Here is a 19,099-nt window from a genome sequence, read left to right as displayed (position 1 = left end):
CTGTCCCTGTCCTGTCCCTGTCCCTGCCCTTGTCCCTGTCCTGTCCCTGTCCCTGCCCTTGTCCCTGTCCTTGTCCTTGTCCTGTTCCTGTCCCTGTCCTGGCCCTGTCCCTGTCCCGGGTCTCGGCCCCGCCTCCTCCACTCAGCTGCTGGATTCACACAGCCCCTGCGAACCCAGCTGGGTCAACCCGGAGGGCCTGCCCGGCCAGATGCCCTCCCTAAACCAATCCTTGACACTTTGAAGAGGGACGTTGGCGACCCTTGTTTTTATTTGTTCGGTGGGGAAAAGGCAGAGAACCAGGATTCCCATATGGTGACCGAACCAGCCCGTGGGTGGCATCTTTTCTCACGTTGGGGGTTGGGGGTTGGGGGTGGGGGTGGGCGTGAGGGTTGGGGGTGGGGGTGGGGTGGGGACGGCCCCCAGGCCGATGCTGCTGAAAATCTGGTTCCTGTTTTACGTTCCCGTGGCCTCGGGCGCCGTGTGCAAACCCGAGGTGAGGACCAGGGACGCGGCGTCAGGTGAGCCTGGAAGATTCTCGGAACTTGAATGCAGACCCCCTGACCGCCAAGGCCGGAGGGACCTCAAAGGAGCGAGACGTGCCCCACGCCGGCCTGAGGAGGGACTGAGCCCCTCGGTGGACGTGAGGGAGGGGCGCCGTGTGACCGGGCTCCACCTCACACAGCGAAGTCCCCGGACCCGAGGGGCACCGGGAAGTTCGTGCACCGAGAGGGGCTACTTCCCAGCCGGGCTCCACGGGTTGTCTCTGACCGCCCGGGCCCTGCTCTGTCTTCTCAGACTGGCCTCCCGAGTCAGGCAACCAAAACCGTGAGGAGGAGAGGCCGAGACAGGTAGGTCCTTATCCTCCAAACCCTGGCTGGTCCCGGAGTCCCCACGCGCTAGAATTCCAACCTGAGCGGTGGAGATGGTACAGCTCTGGTTGCAGAGGCTGCAGCAGACGTCTGTCACTGTCCCTGTATTTGAAAGTCAGAGATTTGGGGGGATACTATGCTCAGAATATTCCTTCCCCTCGTCCCCCCATAAGTTGTATCATTAGACCCACAGACACAGTTCAGGTGTATTGTGGTGCACACCTCTGTAATCAGTGTGTATCTGCATTTTTTTTTCATTTCTTCTTTTTTTTCCAAGTTGAAAGGAGGGGAGATAAAGAAACAGACTCCCCTCACATGCGCCCCGACCAGGATCCACCTGCCAGCCCCTGTCTGGGGCAAATGCTCTTCCATCTGGGGCCATGCTCACAACTGAGCTATTTTTAGCACCTGAGGTGGAGGCTCCATGGAACCATCCTCAGCACCCAGGGCCGATGGGCTCGAACCAATCAAGCCATGGCTGTGGGAGAAGAAGAGGGAGGGGGAAGGATGGAGAAGCAGCTGATCGCTTCTCCTGTGTGCCTTGACTGGGAATCGAACCCAGGACTTATACAGGCTGGGCTCTACCACTGAAGCAGTTGGCCAGGGCCATGCAACTAGGATGCCGGAGTATTTGTGAAATGCTTAAACCAAAAGTACTCCAGAGAAACACTGCTGACCACGTTGAAGACGTTCCATTCCTACCTTCGTCACTCAGCCAGGAGGGTCAAATACGTGAAAAGCTCACGCTCCATCCCCCTCCCCCGTCGCCTTCAGAGGACCCGGGACTTCAAAATGAATTTCAAAGGCCCCTCCAAGTCTGGCAGCATGACATTTTATGTCTTCTACGCTATTTTTATTAGCCAGGATTGTAGAAAATTGACGTTTACCAGCTATTAACCTTTCAAGCATGAACTCTACTTTTTTTTTTTCCCCGCACCTAGAAATATAGCTTACATTTCTCTGTGGATCAAGCCTTAAGCTGCCCAGCTCCCAGGAGAAGGAGGAGGAGGAGGAGGAGGAGGAGAAGAAATAACATTATGGTGAAGACGTCTGTTCTCAGCAAAACACAAGTTCTATAATTTTACGGACTTTTGATCACAATTTTATAGGCTTCAGCCCTTCACTTGGTATCCTGTTTTTATCTTAAAATATAAGAATGACATAAGACAAGTTGTATAATCCCTTCTTCGTCTCTGAGGGAAGGCAGGAGAGAAGAAGGTAACGTAAAAAAAAAAAAAGCGTCCGCTTCAAACGGGGGAGGAGGCTGCCTTTGGGTAACTTCCCTTCCTCACTCCATCGCAACCTCACGGCTCCCATGTTCAATAGGATGGGACACACAATCCAATCACGCCACAGCCTATGAATAAATGATGACGCTGATAACTTATGTCCGTGAGCTGCCTCTCTCCCCGGGAGCCCACAGGGCTTTAAATAAGTCACTCCATAATTTATTCAGCCAATTTTAAAACACGCCTTTTGCCAAAAGGTCTCTGGCCACCCATAAGAATATAAAGGCCAAGAAGATTAAAAAGAAAAAAAAAAAAAAGTCCCCAAACAAAATCATAGAAGTCCATCAACTCAAGCTGCCGTCTACCGGAAAATGAACGGACTCAAAGGCCAGCTAGCTCACTGCCGCCGGGGGGCCGGGCTCCCTGTGGGGCCAGCAGACACTGCTGCCCACACACCACACACCCCCTTCCTCAGGCCCACTGGGGCCGGGGGCACCGTCATCCCCTCCGATGGGAGGTGCCACAGAACATCGTGCAGGGAAGGACCCCTGTCCGGTGCCGCAGGGCTGCCGGTGGAGGTGTGAGCTGCCCAGGCACCAGTGGGGAGAGGTGGGTGGGACCCAGACACACCGGCCCGGCCGCTGAGGTCATCTTCTGGAAGGAACAGGTCCATGTCCATCCTGGCGGCCGGCCCTGGGGTTGTCCATCCCAACCCAGAGAGAGAGAGAGAGAGAGAGAGAGAGAGAGAGGAGGGCCCAAGCCAGCCACTCAGCAGCTCATCCCTGGAGGCCCCGGAGCCCCTGCAGGTAGCCGTCAACCGCAGACCCAGCGGGCAGGGCGGCTTGTGACTGTCCCCGGGTCTGCACGGGGTTGCCTAAATGCAGCCGCAAAGAAGTGACAAGAGACAGGGGATGGGGCCCTCGGGGAGCGGGCTCCGCAGCTGCTGCCTCCGAGCCAGCGTGCAAGCCTGGGCTGGCGGCAGGGAGCACGCGGCCGGGAGTCACGCGCCAGGCGCCAAGACGCGGCTGCTGGCAGCCTGAGACCACGGGGCACGCGGAGCCAGAAAATGATGCCGTTTTCCTTTTCTTTTCTTTTCTTTTTTCTTTTTTTTTTTTTTTTTTTTTTTTTTTTTTGCATTTGCACAGGCAAGCAGTTTTGGGGAGAGAAGAGGCGTGTTCTCTGGGAAAGGCCTCCCTGCCGGCAGGTGGGCCAGGCCTGCGCGCGCACACACACACACACACACACACACACACGCGCGCGCGCGCACGGGGAGCCCGCCCCTGCCTCTCTCCACCACCCGCGCCCACTGGCCGGCCAGCCCCGCCCGTCATTCAACCCATCCATTCCCAAACGGGGACCTTCAGATTAACAAAATATTTACAATGTAGCGATGCGAGAGAGTTGGAGCTATAATCCTCGTTAAGACCGCATTTGACCGGGGAAGATAAGGGCCGCGAGGGGACCCGGAGCGCGTGCCGCATACATTTTAATTCCGACGGAATTGCTCTCTGTCACGCTCGGTAATGTGAAATACGACATCGCTCCCCGAAAGTGCCTCGTTTGCCGTGCCGGCGAGATGGAAAGTGCAGCGCCGTTCCCACGGCCCACCTGAGCGGAGCTGGCAGCCCCTGTTCCCCGGGCAGACAGCTCCCGCCCACCCCCTGCCCCCTCTCTGTGGACACCACCGCCTCCCACAGGCGTGCTGGCCCTTCGAATGCTGACGCTGGACATCCTGTAGCCCGAGACCCGGGGGCCCCGCAGCCCGAGACCCGGGGGCCCCGCAGCCCGAGACCCGGGGGTCCCCATGAGCATCGGGCTCCCTGGGAGACGGGTGAAGCGGGCAGACTCCCAGGTCACAGCCCCGGGATTTCTGACTCGGGGTGAACGAGAGTCCTGGGGCTGTTGTAACAAGTTCTCCGGAGGCCAGAACTCGGAAACCCAGGCGTTCCAGGGCCTGGCTGCCCTCCCAGCTCCCGCGGGCTCCGAGGGTCGTCAGCTTGTGGCTGCACTGCTCCCGTCTCCGCCTCCCGTCTTCACACGGCCTCTCCTTGGTGTCTGTGACTTCTCTTCTGTCTCTTATAAAAACAGTTGTCACTGGGTGTAGGGTCCACCTGGATAATCCAAGATCACATCCCCCTGAGACAATTATTCCTGCGAAGACCCTTTCTCCACACCGGGTCACCGTCCCGGGACCGGACAGGTGTCTCTCTCGTGGCCACCGTCCAACCCACTGCGGTGGGTCCAGGAGGGGACCCAGGGGACAGCCGGGTTCAACAGCATCTCCCGGTTTCTGGACCACATCTGGACATCTCGTCCCCTCTGCTCTGCAGATAAGAAAACTGAGGCCCAGAGAAGGGGGGACGCCCCCGACTCAGCCCCGTCCCCACGAGTGCCCTGCCTGCCGGGGGACGACCCCTGCTGTGGTCAGCCGGCCTGCATTCTCCCAGGGCTGGAGCCGGGAGCCTGGGCTGCGTGCTCAGCAGAGCCGCACGCCGGGGGCCCCCTCAGCTTTCTGGGCGGATCAACCTCCGGGTGCTCACTCACGTTTGGGCAGCAGAGAGCGACGCAGACCCAAATCCGACACTTCTGCAGGTCAGAGAGGCGCAGGCTCAGGAAGGCGAGGGGCCCTGCGTCTGGCTCAGAGACGAGGAGCGAGGTCCTTTCGGGAGGGACGCCAGGGTCCGCAAGCTCCCCCCTCCCCCCCCCCCCCGCCCTCGCGACTGGAACTGAGTTATACTGTAATCCTAGGGGGCCGTGCACCTGGCTCTGGCCGAGAGCACCTGTCCCAGATCCTGCCGGGCGGGTAACTCCCACCCTCCTCCGGGGCCAGCGGTGGCACTGATCCACCCGGTGGACGTTTATCTGTCTCCAAAGGTTTACCTTAATCCCTCCTAAATCCCCACAACGCTGCCACAGGCAAACAGCGAAGCCAAACAAGTCGAGGTTAAGAGCCGCCAGATCAGAGCCGCCACGGCGAAGGCGCGACAGGCAGCTCACCCTTCAGTCCCCCAAAGTGCAAATCCCGGTCTCGGGATGCAGCCGACCGGGGACACACAGCAGCCAGAGTCCTGATTACAGGCGCAGGACCCAGCCTGGCCGTGCTCCCGGGAGGAGGGGGGGCAGGACGCGGGAGGGAGGCGGGGGTGGGGGTGGGGAAAGGCCCAGGGCTGGCGCTCAGGGTTCAGACAGGCCTTCCCCGCATGGCGGCTCGCACTGGGTTCCTCAGGCACCCTGGGCCTCAGTTTCCCCCACAGGGGCAACCAGCAGGAAGCGTGAGGGTCCACAGGAACTAAATGACGACCCCGGCACGGAGGACCCGGCGTCACACAGGCAAGTGGGAGGCCCCAGGGTGCTCACGTGGCAATCCCCGCACCTGTGACTCTGTCACCCGGTGCAGGACAGAGGCCCCTGCAGGTGGGATCTAGGTGAGGAGGAGCCTGAGATGGGAGAGGGTCCCGGACTGTCCAGGTGGGCCCGGTGTCTGCACCAGGGCCCTTCTACACATGCAGAGGAGGAGGCCGGCGGAGAGTCGGAGGAGGCGGTGCGGCCACGGGACAGAGGCGCAGAGAGAGGGGACAACGCTGGCTGTGACGCCGGAGGGAAGGGCCCACGAGCCAGGGAAAGCCGGAGCCTCTACAAGTCAGAAAGGCCGAGAAGCAGACCCAGCCCTGGAGCCCCCTGGGGCAACCAGCCCTGACAGCACCCCGATGTTAGCCCAAGGGGGGACGGACCCCTGTTGGGCTTCCGATGTCCAGAACAGCAAGGCCATAATAGGTGTCGTTTAAGCCGCTACGTCTGTGGTCATCTGCGCAACACAAATAAACAAACAAAACCCCCGTCGTCTGAGCAAGCTCCTCCCTGGGAGAGGCAGTGTGGGAGGAGGGACATCTCACAGACCTTGCTTTACACATAGCAATAGCCAGCGGCTGCCCTGAGCCCGCCTGCCCTGAGCTCGCACGGGAATTTTGAAGGCAGTAAACGAAGGCGCCCGTTAACATAGGGGAAGCCCCCCCCAAAACACCAGCAGGGCCCTGATGGAGGCTAAAGGGAAATGACCCGTGGGTGCCACACACTGGTCCAAGATACTCAAGTAGGTCTGACTTGATTTGTTTTGTTTAAAGGTGGGTGGGGGAGGGAGCCAGCCTGAGACAGTACCGGAGGTTACCAGAAGAGGGCAGCCTGGGGCCCAGGCCAAAAAAAAAAAAAAAAAAAAGTCACGGCAATTCTGAGCCTTTTGACAAAAAAAAAAAAAAAAAAAAAAAGAGAGAAAAAAGACAAATGAATTTCACCAGCCAGGCTTCTAACAGGCCACGGTCCCCCTGCCCCTCAGAGGATTGAAAGAACAAGCAGGTGCCACAAGGTTTTACAAGAACACACACGGGAACATTTGATCACCCTTGATGGCTGGAAACCCACTCAGCTGGGGGTATTTTTTCTTTTCTTTTTTTTTTTTTTTTTTTTTTTTTTTTTTTTTTTATAGCGGAAGTCACTAGAAGTAAAAATCGCCCTTTCGGAAACGTCAGATTCGGTACCATCTTGGAAGAGACAAATGCTTGCTGGCACGCTCTCTCATTCACAGGTCGTGATAAGTTTTGGCATCTACTTAAAAGAAAAGAAGAAAGAAAGAGACAGAGAGAGAGAGAGAGAGAGAGAGAGAGGCCTAGAAACCTACATTGGAGGTCCCTGCAAACCCTCAGGACACAAGACCCAGGACAGAAAGGACCACCTGCAGACAGAGGGCGATCTCACGCACTCCCTACAAGATAAGGGGCCTGAGCTCCGCGGGGGCTGCGGCCTCCTCCAGACCAGAGTCAGCTTTCCTCGGATCCACAACCCTACGCCTCCTTAGGCCCCCGGTGCTCCTGAGTAATCCAGGACGGGGGTCCCTCTGCCCGGACCCAGCTCGGCCCACACACGCTCTGGGTTTCCAGAACCGGCGGGACCACTCTCGGGAGCACTTCTCTCTCTGCAGTCTGCCCAGCGCGGGCAGAGTCTGAGGACGCCACTCCGGGACCGTCTGCCGCACCTAGAACTGAAAACCCCCGTTGGCTCCGCGGAAGCCGGCTCTCCTCGTCCCAGGGCCGGTGCTGCAAATGCACAGTGGGTGTCCACCAAGTCCGGACCCACTGCAGACGGGCCCGCGCACACCCACCAGGGATGACCGCCGTGCACCTCTCGATAACGCCCGTCCCTGGCGCACGTCTGGGGTGAGGAACGGCTAGCCTGTCTGAAGGTGGGTCGTTGCTAAGTTCACGAGGGGCCCCTGCACGTGGGAGACACCCTGTGTGCAGGTTCGCTGCTCTAAGCCATCTTCGCCCACGCTGTGTGGGAGGCCTGGAGCGGCCGAGAGCCTGGGTCTGGACGAGAGACCGACACAGAGCGAACCCCACACGCGGAGGACGAGTTTCCCACCCCGCGGATCCTCAGTTTCCGAGCCGGACAACAGGAGCGATCTGACCTCCCTGGAGAGGCTTTCGTGAGGACGACAGGACACGCTGGGTACAGAGAGCCGGCACACGGTCTGGCCGGGACTCGGGGGTATTACGCTATCGTCACTCAGAGTCTCATACACCCCTCGGGGGTATTACGCTATCGTCACTCAGAGTCTCATACACCCCTGACTTCAGAGGCCGTTAGAATGCATCGTTCTGAAATGCAACCGTCTTCCTTCACCTTCAAACCGCAGCGTGGACGGGCCCTTGTTCTCACGCTGCTAAGTGGTGTGTCCACTTTTCCACCCTCTCCTGCCCGGAGGGTTTTGTTAAATGACAGTCTGCTACGGAGGGGCAGAGCCCAGAAGATGCCAGGGGCTCCCGGTCCGTTGCCTCAGGGAGGCAGCACACCATGGCCAAGCACCAGCCTGTCCGCAGGGGCAGCAGGAAGCGGCCACATACAAGGGACAGGGGACGGCACATGCCTCGGGCAGCACAAGCAGGCCTCCTTCTGCACTTAACCGGGGCCGTCGGGACCTCGAGCTATGTGAGCGCTGGCCTGGGGGCAGTGAGTGAAGCAACAGTCTTACCTTTTATCTGACAGAAGCCACTTTCTAAGGACACAAACTGCCCTTCCTAAGCCTCTTCCCTCTGTGACCAGACAACATCCCAGCAGAAGAGGCAGCTGAGAAACCCTGGCCCCCAAAAAGACAGGCCAGCTCACAGACAGCTGGAGGGGCACTGTGGGCTCCAGCCAGGACTGCGGGCACTCCCTCTCGGAGGAGGGGACCACGGAGGGAAGGCAGGGGAGGTCTGGGTCCTCTGGCTCCTGGGACAAGCAAAGTCCCCTTGCCGGGTTTGGGGTCCTACTTGATCTCTGTCGCTTTGCAGGGCCCGAGGTTCCCCGGAGCCCACTGACATGGTGGACGAAGCCCACATGTAATCTCTTGGCTTCCTGGAAGTGGCCGGCTGAGAGAGCCGACGGAGATTTCATGTTCTCTGATGGGCGGGTCAGACAGACCGCCCTGGCTTGGCATACAGAATGATCCATGTCTATCCTGGCCACAGGCAGTGTCTGCAGCATTGATTGCTCATTTCATCTAGTCAACAGATAGGTATCCAGGGCCCATGACAGACCCTCTGCAATCCAGCTTGCTGGACATAGATACTACAGTAATTCTCAAAGGAGCAGGGGGCTGTGGTCCTAGAAATGAGAGATGGGTCAAGGGCGCTGGAAGATCCAGGCTCGGGGCAGGGGATGGAGTTCTGTGCTCCGAGCTGGCGGAGGGAGAGACAGGCACACTGCTTGTTTCCCCCTCAATCGGGTATCACGGGTATCACGTTTAGCTGTGTGGGAAAGGAGGCTCAAACTGTGACGTGTTGACCTTGCTTTTCTCGCCTGCCCAGCGCAAAGGCACCTGGAGCTCTGATGTTGTTCAGAGGACGCCACCCGGGACCCACTTCCTGTGCCTCCATCCTCACAGACACAAGATGGCTGCCCCTCCCAAGACATCACATCTGTATCCCAGGCAGGAGAGGAAGAGGTCACCGTGAACGGCACAGTCAGCGGAGTCTGCTCTTCTTTGTCAGGGACAGAAATAAAGCCTTTCCCAGAAGCCTCATCTAGCAGAATGCCCTAATTAGCGCTCCCTGCTCAGAAAGGGGCCACAGAGCCACCTTGGGGTAAGAGAGCCTCCTGGAGGGGTGGCGGGGGGGTGGGGACTATCTAAGGCAGGGCTCAGTGTGAGCCAGGTGGATCAGCACAGACAAGGCTTAGTTAGCCAGGGAGAGAGAGAGAGAGAGAGAGAGCATGAATTCTGGACAGTCAGCGTGCCGTGTCTAATCATTCTAATCACAGGCGGTGGATGTCTCAGTGCTCTTTATCTGAGCACGGACGGCAGCTTCCACTCCTCTGCAAGTTCATGGGGGACGAGGAAACGCTACAGTGTCAGCATGTCTGGCTCATTCACGACTTCACCTGACAGCACTGACGACACACCCACCACCCCGCAAGTCGGGCACGACACCGGGCGCTCCGTGTGCGATCAGGCTCCCTTCACGCTGGCCCCTGTGCCTGGTGATGCCTCCTGCCCGGGACGAGTGACCCGTCTGCACGGACGTGCGGATCCACTCAAACGGCACGGGCAAGGAGGCTACGTCCAACAAGCTTGTAAAGGCAAGATGACGCTCCCTCCGGCCAAGCCCGTTGCCATTGCCCTGTGGCCAATTCTTAGATCTCCCCCCCCCACCCCCTCCATCTGCATCTGGTCTCCCCTCTCTGTGTTTTGTTTGTCATTCATTCCACAAAGCAGTGCCTGTCCAGCTGCTTTCAGGAAGGGTCCTGGAACCTGGGAAACTAATTGGGAGACACCTGATGTTTATCCCTCAGCCTTCCACTCCTCCTGCCTCCGTTCCCAAAACAGGAGCCCAACTGGACCAGGTGACAGATCATAACAGGTCCAAGACAAACACGACAATGCAATCCTCTGCTTCCCTGCCCATGCAACTCAGACTGGCACGTGACCTAGTTCCAGCCCATTAGCGCTTCTGCAAGGGCTCTGAGAAAAGTGCTTTCCTGGTGCAGGGAAAGAGATGTAGATGCTATCACGCCTTCCTTTCTCCTGCTCCAAACTCCAAAGCAATGTCCGGAGCCACAGCAGCCAGTTTGCAACGACGAGGCAACAACGTAACAAACTGAAGATGGTAGAATGCTAAGATATTCACACGGGAGGGGAGGCGTGTGAAAAGTGCCACAGGTTGGCTGCTGCAGCCCTCGACCACCCATCTGTCCATGGTTATGTGAGAAAATTAACCCCCGCTTATTCAAGATTCTGTTGACTGGGTGCTGTCCAGCTGGCCAGGAATACCCCGAAATGGTCCGAATGGTAAACCACAGCGACAGGGCTGCCGCCCTCATGAACCTTACGGTTTACGTAAGAGAGACGGTTAAGCAGACACTATAAGACATCCAAGGAGGAGGCCGAGTGGGTGTGACACTGCACAGATGGTCCTCCACTGGCCGGGGTGTGAGACAGGGAAGGCCTTTCTGAGGCAGCCCCCTGAAATGGAGTCATCAGAAGGAAACATAGCTCCTCTGTCTGCAGAGTTTGAACTCGCTGGACCCACTTCCCTCAGGCAATGTCCAGACCCTGGCCCCTCCTGTGTCCAGCGGGTACCAGCTCTGCTCACCTGTCACACCCTCTTCTCCAGGAGCCGGGGGGAGACGATGACAGGCGTGACCCGCGTTCCCAGGACGCCAGCTTGCACCGCCTCCCGCCCTTGCTGGGGGTTCTGCGGGAGAGGCTGGTCTGGGTTCTCCCCGAACAAAGTCTGCCCTCCAGAGAGAGCGTGAGGCGGGGTCACCGTCTCAGCTTCCCTTCGCCGGGGCTGACGGTGAATTATTAACGAGATCCAAGAAACAGACACCGGCTTACAACGGCCCCAACCAGACTGTGGCTCAGAGGACGTTCCCTTTCAGCTTAAGGAGAACGGCTTCACCACTGCATTTTAGCCGCCATTCCCCGCCAGCGATTGTGGCCAACTGTGAATTACTGTGGCAAAACAGCTACCGCGTAAACGCACGTGCAACTATATTCAAGGGCGCGCCAGGAAGAGCGGAGACGGAGTGGGGACCGGGGATGCGGTGGGGACCGGGGACGCGGTGGGGACCGGGACGCGGTGGGGACCGGGGACAAGGTGGGGACCGGGACGCGGTGGGGACCGGGGACGCGGTGGGGACCGGGACGTGGTGGGGACCGGGGACGCGGTGGGGACCGGGACGCGGTGGGGACCGGGACGCGGTGGGGACCGGGGACGCGGTGGGGACCGGGGACGCGGTGGGGACCGGGGACGTGGTGGGGACCGGGACGCGGTGGGGACCGGGGACCCGGAACCCCTGGCATCAGCTAGGCCAATGCCCCGTGTGCGTGGCGCCCCATGTGGTGGCGGAGCCTCTGTTCAAAAGGGTCCGTGCGATACGGTAGTATTTGCCACCCTATCAGGGGAAAGTATTGTAAGCCCCAATTAGCATGAACATTTTAAAATGCAAATGCTTTTCATTTAGACAAAAAACAAAATGCCACGACATTTCTCGCCCTCAATTCATCATCAACAAGTTAATTACTGTGTAACGAATCTCTCCTCGGTAGCCTGGATGTTGGGGGCTGCTGGCGGACCGACTCCGGCAAAGGAAGGGGCCACGGGGCGGTCGCTTGATGGCGGGTGGCGCGGTGACGGTAACACGACGACTCGGCGACGCTCCTCCGCTCCTCGCTCGACCAATTAATGCTCAGCCGTCTCCGTGGCAATAACTCAATTATAAGTAGTCGTTCCCTATTTAACTTGATTCCTACCAGAACGGTGGACGCATCACAGTCCGCAGTCATTTCTGACACGTGCGCGCATCTACCTGGCCCGTGGCCTCGGAGGTCGCCACGTTCTCTGCGGAAACAGAGGGATTTTTTTTTACCTGTCCTGGTTTGAGCGTGTGTGCATGTGTGTGTGTGCACGGGCTTGTCAGCTTCCGCCTCCATCGTGTCAAATTACTTTAAAGGTTTACAGCTGTCTCTCTGTCCCTGGGGTTTACACCTCAGGAACAGCCAGAGGGAGAGGGTGGTAAGGGGCTGTCACACCAGGTGCGGGGGGAAGCAAGGGGTCTCCGGCTGGCCCAGGGCAGCTACGAGACCCCAGTGCCTGGGACCCACTCTGCAGTGGGTCCTCAGCCAGGACCCACTCCTCAGCCAGGGTTGGGCTGGGCGCCGTCTCAGGTACAGATAAGTGCTCAGAAAACAAGTCTCACGTCCACACATCCCAGAAGCCAATCCACGCTCCCTTATCAGCACGAGCTCCTCGTCCCTCACTGGACGTTGGAGACAGGCCAACGGGTGGCCAGCGATGGATCTTCCCTCCCGCCCCCCAGCCTAGAGCTGAGGCCCCCCAGGACAGAGAGGAGACATCTGTTTGGAATCTCACAGGTTACCATAAAAAAGACGAGACTGTCATCTTCTTCCGTAGTAAGGAGCACCTCTTATCACTAAAATAGAGGCAGTTTTTTGGTGTTGTTTTTTTTTTTATTCCTCAGTAACATCGATACTCCAACATCTCACTCCATCACAATACACAGAGCACGGGAGGGACTTCCGGGCCTTCTCTGCAGACGCACGGTGGGGGGGGGGGGTTCTCAGCAAATCCACCATCCTGCAAGACGGCTCACCTTTCCAACTCCCAAGTCACACACCGGCCGAGCGATGACAGAGCAGCCCCTGAGAACTCTGGCCACACGCGCCTACGTGTAACCATGTCCACCCCTTCCACGCCAACCGCCCAGAGATGTGTACTGTTTACGTTTCTCTTTTTCTTTAATTTTTTTTGGCTCTCCATGACAGTGTCGAGAGCATTGCACCCCTGTGTTAGCGGTCAACTCAGATGACAACAGACAAAAAAAGCAAGATTTAGTGCAAAAATGAAGATCCTGATTCCTGTTAGAGGGAACCGGCCAGTCAACAAGCGCCATCCTCCAGGGGAGGGTGGGAAGACGCCTCTCTCTCTCTCTCTCTCTCTCTCTCTCTCTCTCTCTCTCTCTCACACACACACACACACACACACACACACACACACACACACACACACGGGCAGGGCTCTGTGCCCCGGGGAGAATCCCAGGCGCCCCGGAAACACGGAACTGGGGGGGGGGAAGGGCAGCCGTAGGGGGGGCTGTGAACGGTGAGATTCAGCTTCGAGGCTTTAACCGAAGGTTCGTTCCCTCCATCCCTCTACAACCAGCTAAAATGTGCACTTTCTGGGACACTGAGGGCAGGAGGGACCGCGCAGAGCCAAGGTTAGACCTCCAGGGCGGAAGAGTGGGTTCATTTCCGCTCGCACGCAAATACCAAGTTTAATTGGTTTGTCCTGAAACGCAAACAGATCAATACGCGCAGTGATCTATACACTGTCACGCGGGGCCCCGAAGCGGCCTCTGCCTCTCCCAACCCCATGTGGACCGCGTCCTACAGCCACCGGGAGGCCTCTGCCTCTCCCAACCGCGTGTGGACCGCGTCCTACAGCCACCGGGAGGCCTCTGCCTCTCCCAGCCCCGTGTGGACCGCGTCCTACAGCCACCGGGAGGCCTCTGCCTCTCCCAACCGCATACGGACCGCGTCCTACAGCCACCGGGAGGCCTCTGCCTCTCCCAGCCCCGAGTGGACCGCGTCCTACAGCCACCGGGAGGCCTCTGCCTCTCCCAACCCCGAGTGGACCGCGTCCTACAGCCACCGGGAGGCCTCTGCCTCTCCCAACCCCGAGTGGACCGCGTCCTACAGCCACCGGGAGGCCTCTGCCTCTCCCAACCGCGTGTGGACCGCGTCCTACAGCCACCGGGAGGCCTCTGCCTCTCCCAACCCCGAGTGGACCGCGTCCTACAGCCACCGGGAGGCCTCTGCCTCTCCCAACCCCGAGTGGACCGCGTCCTACAGCCACCGGGAGGCCTCTGCCTCTCCCAACCCCGAGTGGACCGCGTCCTACAGCCACCGGGAGGCCTCTGCCTCTCCCAACCCCGAGTGGACCGCGTCCTACAGCCACCGGGAGGCCTCTGCCTCTCCCAGCCCCGAGTGGACCGCGTCCTACAGCCACCGGGAGGCCTCTGCCTCTCCCAGCCCCGAGTGGACCGCGTCCTACAGCCACCGGGAGGCCTCTGCCTCTCCCAACCGCGTGCGGACAGCGTCCTACAGCCACCGGGAGGCCTCTGCCTCTCCCAACCCCGAGTGGACCGCGTCCTACAGCCACCGGGAGGCCTCTGCCTCTCCCAACCCCGAGTGGACCGCGTCCTACAGCCACCGGGAGGCCTCTGCCTCTCCCAACCGCGTGCGGACCGCGTCCTACAGCCACCGGGAGGCCTCTGCCTCTCCCAACCCCGAGTGGACCGCGTCCTACAGCCACCGGGAGGCCTCTGCCTCTCCCAACCCCGAGTGGACCGCGTCCTACAGCCACCGGGAGGCCTCTGCCGCTCCCAGCCCCGAGTGGACCGCGTCCTACAGCCACCGGGAGGCCTCTGCCTCTCCCAGCCCCGAGTGGACCGCGTCCTACAGCCACCGGGAGGCCTCTGCCTCTCCCAACCCCAAGTGGACCGCGTCCTACAGCCACCGGGAGGCCTCTGCCGCTCCCAACCCTGAGTGGACCGTGTCCTACAGCCACCGGGAGGCCTCTGCCGCTCCCAACCCCCTGTGGACCGCGTCCTACAGCCACCGGGAGGCCTCTGCCTCTCCCAACCGCGTGCGGACCGCGTCCTGCAGCCACCGGGAGGCCCACGGGCAGCTCCCGCCCGCCCGTGTGTTCTCGTGTTGTGCTGGGACCGGTCGGGAAAACCAAGGCCAAGTTTGCGAACAGCACGTCCGTGGGCTTATTTACCCCATTTCCAACAACATCGTCTGCTTTTCCCCGTGCGTCTCAAAGCAAAGGATAATTTAAGAATCCAGCATTTCATACATAAAAATTCTGAGCGGGGAAGTCTCTGTCTGCACATCGCGCGGGTGACGTCTGGTCGGAATGCCGGCGTGGGGCCCAGGAAACGAGGTACCGCCCGCGGAACCGACTAGCGGTTCGGTTCTGAATCCTTCCCCTGCGATGCCAACGCCGCTCAGCTCCACCCTGGGCACCCGGCGCTGACCTCGCGACCACCATTCTGCAAAGAGCCCGGTTCAGGGACGGCCCGGCCTTGCCTTTCCCGTCAAACTGCCCCCAGCCCAGCGCGAGGTGGGTGACTCCTCCTCGCTGCCATGCCCGTCCTACCTTTGAGGAGCTCCTCGCCTTCCAGAATGTTCTGGGAGATGAACGCCTTGTAACCTTCTTCGGAGAACCCTGCCTTGCAGGTCTCCCCGGCTGTAAGGTCCCCATCGTGGGCCTGAGGAAGGAGAGAGAGGTTAGAACCAACCTAGGCCCACAGAAACCACATGTCACGGAGCCCATCAGCGGCTGCCCACAGCCGGCCAGGGTCTCAGCTCGGGCAGAGAGCGATAAAACCCCGCTTCCCCCAGACTTGGCCCCGCGGTGGCCCCTGGGGACAGGGTGTTGCAGGGCGGGGAGGCCGCTGTGCTGTCTGGGCCCCCTGGCACGTGGCCGGGATGCAAGTGTGAGGAGTGTCCAGAAGGCGGCCGCTCAGAGAGCCAGGCGTTAGTCAATGACCACAGAGAGGAGGGGCCCAGGGAGCAGGCCTTGTCTGAGCCGTGTCACCCTTCAGGCCACAGTGCCCTGCTGTGTGACAATGCCAGCCAGCTGGTCTCCCCTCTGCAGTCCACCAGGAAGGGCAGGACAGGAGAGGCGATTCTCCGGGACCAGGGTCAGAGGGAGCTAGCTGCTCAGAGGGGTCAGGAGGTGGGGGCGGGGGTTCATCCTCCTGTTCTCCCCGCCCTCCCCCTACCTCCTAGGAGGCGCCTCCACCTTCAGCGCCCCCATCTCGTCAGGCAGGGCGAGAGCTCCTCTAACTGACCGGAAAGGGTAGGTGTCAACCTGTCCTCCCAGCGTCCTGGCTTTCCTGCCCAGTGGGAGGGGGTCTGGAGCCTGCTCTGTTGCGGGGAGCACAGTGGCGGGTGGGGTGGCCCCTCCGGGGTGGGGAGGAGGGTGGGGCTGGGGGTCGGAACTCCAGGTCAGCGCGGAGCTGGAGACGAAGGGAGAAACAGCCAGTGCCACAGGGAAGCCAGCCCTCTGCCGCCACCCGGCCCAGCGCAGGCAGCGGGGGGCGCAGCCCGTACCCCGAACCCCGCATCCCGCAGTCCCGCCTTCTTCGCGGGCTGCGGAGAGAAACGCGCCTCCCTCCGCTGGCCGCCTCCTTCTGTCCCGCATGCCACCGCCGCCTCTCCTCCGGCCCCGCGTCTCGCACAACACCTCACACCTCCGCCACCACCCGCCCCGGGCCCGGAGGCTGAGGCTGCCCCGCCCGAGCTCCTGGCACCCACGGCGGCCGCGGGAGCACCCCCACCGCCCGCCAACCCCGAAGCACACCGACCGGGAGCGGAGCACGGGGTCGCTCCAGGGAAAAAGCTCCGCACCGCGGCTCGGTCCTCGGGCTCCACGCTCCACGGAGACGGAGCCGGGGAGGCGCACTCGCCCAGGAAAGTTTGAAGCCGCCCCCGGCGAGGGCCGAGCGCACCCCGCGCCCTGAGCTCCGGAGCGGCCTGGCCGCGGCGCCGGTTTCTTTCCGAGGTCACACCGCGCGGCCCCGGAGGAGCAGCGAGGCCGAGCGGCCACGAGGGGGGGTCCCTGCAACTCCCGCGGCCCCTCCGCCTGCCCGGGGGGCGACCCCGGCGCAGCCCGCACGCCGCCCTCCGGGCCGGGGCTGGGGACACGGTCGCGAGCTCCGAAGAAAATAAATAAATGAACGGGCACCGGGACCGCGCGCCGGGGACACCCTCGCTCTGCGGCCGCCCGGCGCGTGGCTCCCCGACCCCGTTCGGAACAGCCAGGGCCCTGCCGGCTCACCCCGCGCGGCTGGGACTCCGCGACCTGGGTGTCCCGCGGTCCACATCGCCGCCACCCGCAGCGACGGTCCTCACCAGCACCCGGACGACCAAGGCGGCGCCGCGCGGCGAGTCCCCAAGCCCCGGCAGCGGTGGCCTGACCGGGTGCTCCCAACACCCTGGTCCCCGACTCTCTGCCGCCTGGTCCCCCCGCCCGCAGCCCCGGCCGAGCTGGGCTCGCCAACTCCGGAGACACGCGGCTCCGGGCGATGGAGGGCGCGCCGGCTCCACCAGCGGGCAGTCTGCCCCGGCGCTGGCAAGCCGAGCTCCGGGCAGCGGTCACGGACCTGGCGCAGCCGAGGGACCCGCGGTCCCCTCCGGGCAAAGCTCCTTCGGTCCCCTTACCCACCCGGCCAGCCGCCTCCACTCCCGCACCGCTCTGCGCCGCCGCTCGCTGGTGCCCCGGCGGCTCCGCGCTCCTGCCAACCGCAGGCGGCTTCACGGAGCGCGGGAGCCGGCTCGGAGCAGCAGCGCCCGCCGCGGGGGCCGGGAAGCGCCGAGAGCCTCTCCGGGCGTGAGCGCGCCCCGCCGGCTCCGGGGACGGCCCCGCGCTGCCCCGGCTTCCGAGCGCCCGGGGAGGGAGGCGGCAACTTACCCGGAGCGCGCCGGAGAGCGAAAGCAGCACCACGAGCACGCCGGAGCCCGCGGTCATCTTCCCCGCCGCGCCGCGCCGCGCCCGGGCGGCCGCCCTCCCAGTGCCCGGAGCCCAGAACCGGCTCCTCGCCGCCGCCGCCGCCGCCGCTCCACGGGCCCCGCGCCTCCAGCCCCGCGGCGGCGCGATCCCTCCGGCCGCTGCGTCCGCGGGCCTCCCAGCCGCCCGCGCCTCTGTTCCGCGCGCTCCGAACTGCAGGTGAAGCCGCGCGGTCGCCCTGCCGAGGCCCCGCCCGCAGCCCGGCCCCTGCGCTCGCCGGCCTGACGCGGGTCTTAAAGGCGCCGCGCCCCCCGCGCCGCGCCGGCACCCCGCCTCTCCGCCCGCACCGCGCGGCCCGGCAAGGGCAGGGGATCCGTCGCCCGTGTTGGCCGAAGGGGCCTCGGACACTCCGTTTACAAGAAAAAGTGTGTGTGAGGCGGTGGTGTGGAGGGGAGGGTGGACGGTGACGTGAAGATGGAAGAAGGCTGGGGGGGGGGACCCAGGGGGACCCACCCCCGCCCCAAGCCCTGAGCACCCCTTCAGGGTGATGAGGAACCCCTGCTGCTTTTAGTCCAACTTCTTGCGGGCATGTGGTGGGAGCAGGCACTCCATTCTGACCTCTACGGTTGGGGTGTCTTCTCACTAACGCCCCAGACCCAGGTCACCCTCCTGGCCAGGCACCTGACTTAGCCAGAGAGAGGAGGGGGGCTGAATTTCAGCCCCCAGGCTGGGCAGCGCCTCCGGGGCTCTAGACAGCTTGTAGTCTGGGCTGGGGCTGGCTGGCCATGGCCGTAAGCATTGGGGAAGAGACTCCTTCCTATTGGTGTGTCAGCACACACTGTGAGGCCTGAGAAGCCAAGAAAGAAATTAGAAACCTCTGGAAAGGAAGAGCTTCCTGGGCAGACAGAAAGAAGAGCTGTAGGAAGGTCAGCACAAGCAGGCCCGCGGGCAGCACCCGCTCTGCTCCGCTGATTTCTGAAGGGGAGTGTGTGTGTGTGTGTGTGTGTGTGTGTGTGTGTGTGTGTGTGGAGGGGGGGGCGTATTTCTTTAAGGGATCAGCAAGTAAAAAATATATATGGACAGCTCAGAAAGTGAGGGAACGTTTCTGCACGTTCCCCTCAGGCTCAGAGATGTGGGGAAAGTGGCTTTGTTTGTGCAGACTTCCCAGTGTCTTTGTCGTGGTGTGGGGGAGCTCCGTGTCCAGATGACGTTCCTTCCCGGGTAAGAAACAGGCTGCAGAGGATGGGGAAGGAGAGCCAGTGGGATGGTTAAGCTCCAAGGTCAGAATCAATTTGAGCAAGAAAGCAGAAAAGCTACAGCATGGCCCCGACTCCCCAACACAGGCCCGGGGCAGGGCTGCCTGCTGGTTAGCGCCCTGTGCCGGCCTCCAGGAAGTCAGAGTTCAGTAACTCCAGAAGCGCAGGCTGAGTTC

The 19,099-nt window shown here is 61.5% G+C and overlaps 1 protein-coding gene across 1 annotated transcript in view; it reads right to left on the bottom strand.

Annotated features, from left to right (window-relative positions):
- CDH4 (cadherin 4) overlaps positions 1–17,749 on the bottom strand; it is a 357,761-nt gene extending 340,012 nt beyond the window's left edge. Inside the window, exons 1-2 of the mRNA XM_066384328.1 lie at positions 17,632–17,749; positions 15,313–15,424 (exon numbers count right to left, since the gene is read on the bottom strand). Coding sequence (XP_066240425.1) covers positions 15,313–15,424; positions 17,632–17,688 — 169 coding nt within the window. The 5' untranslated portion in view covers positions 17,689–17,749. The remainder of the gene's footprint in view (positions 1–15,312; positions 15,425–17,631) is intronic.
- Between the last annotated feature and the right edge of the window lie 1,350 nt (positions 17,750–19,099).

The sequence above is a fragment of the Saccopteryx leptura genome, chromosome 5 (genome assembly GCF_036850995.1).
Source record: "Saccopteryx leptura isolate mSacLep1 chromosome 5, mSacLep1_pri_phased_curated, whole genome shotgun sequence".
In the NCBI taxonomy this organism is placed as follows: Eukaryota; Metazoa; Chordata; class Mammalia; order Chiroptera; family Emballonuridae; genus Saccopteryx; species Saccopteryx leptura.
This window is presented reverse-complemented; position numbering and strand designations above follow the sequence as displayed.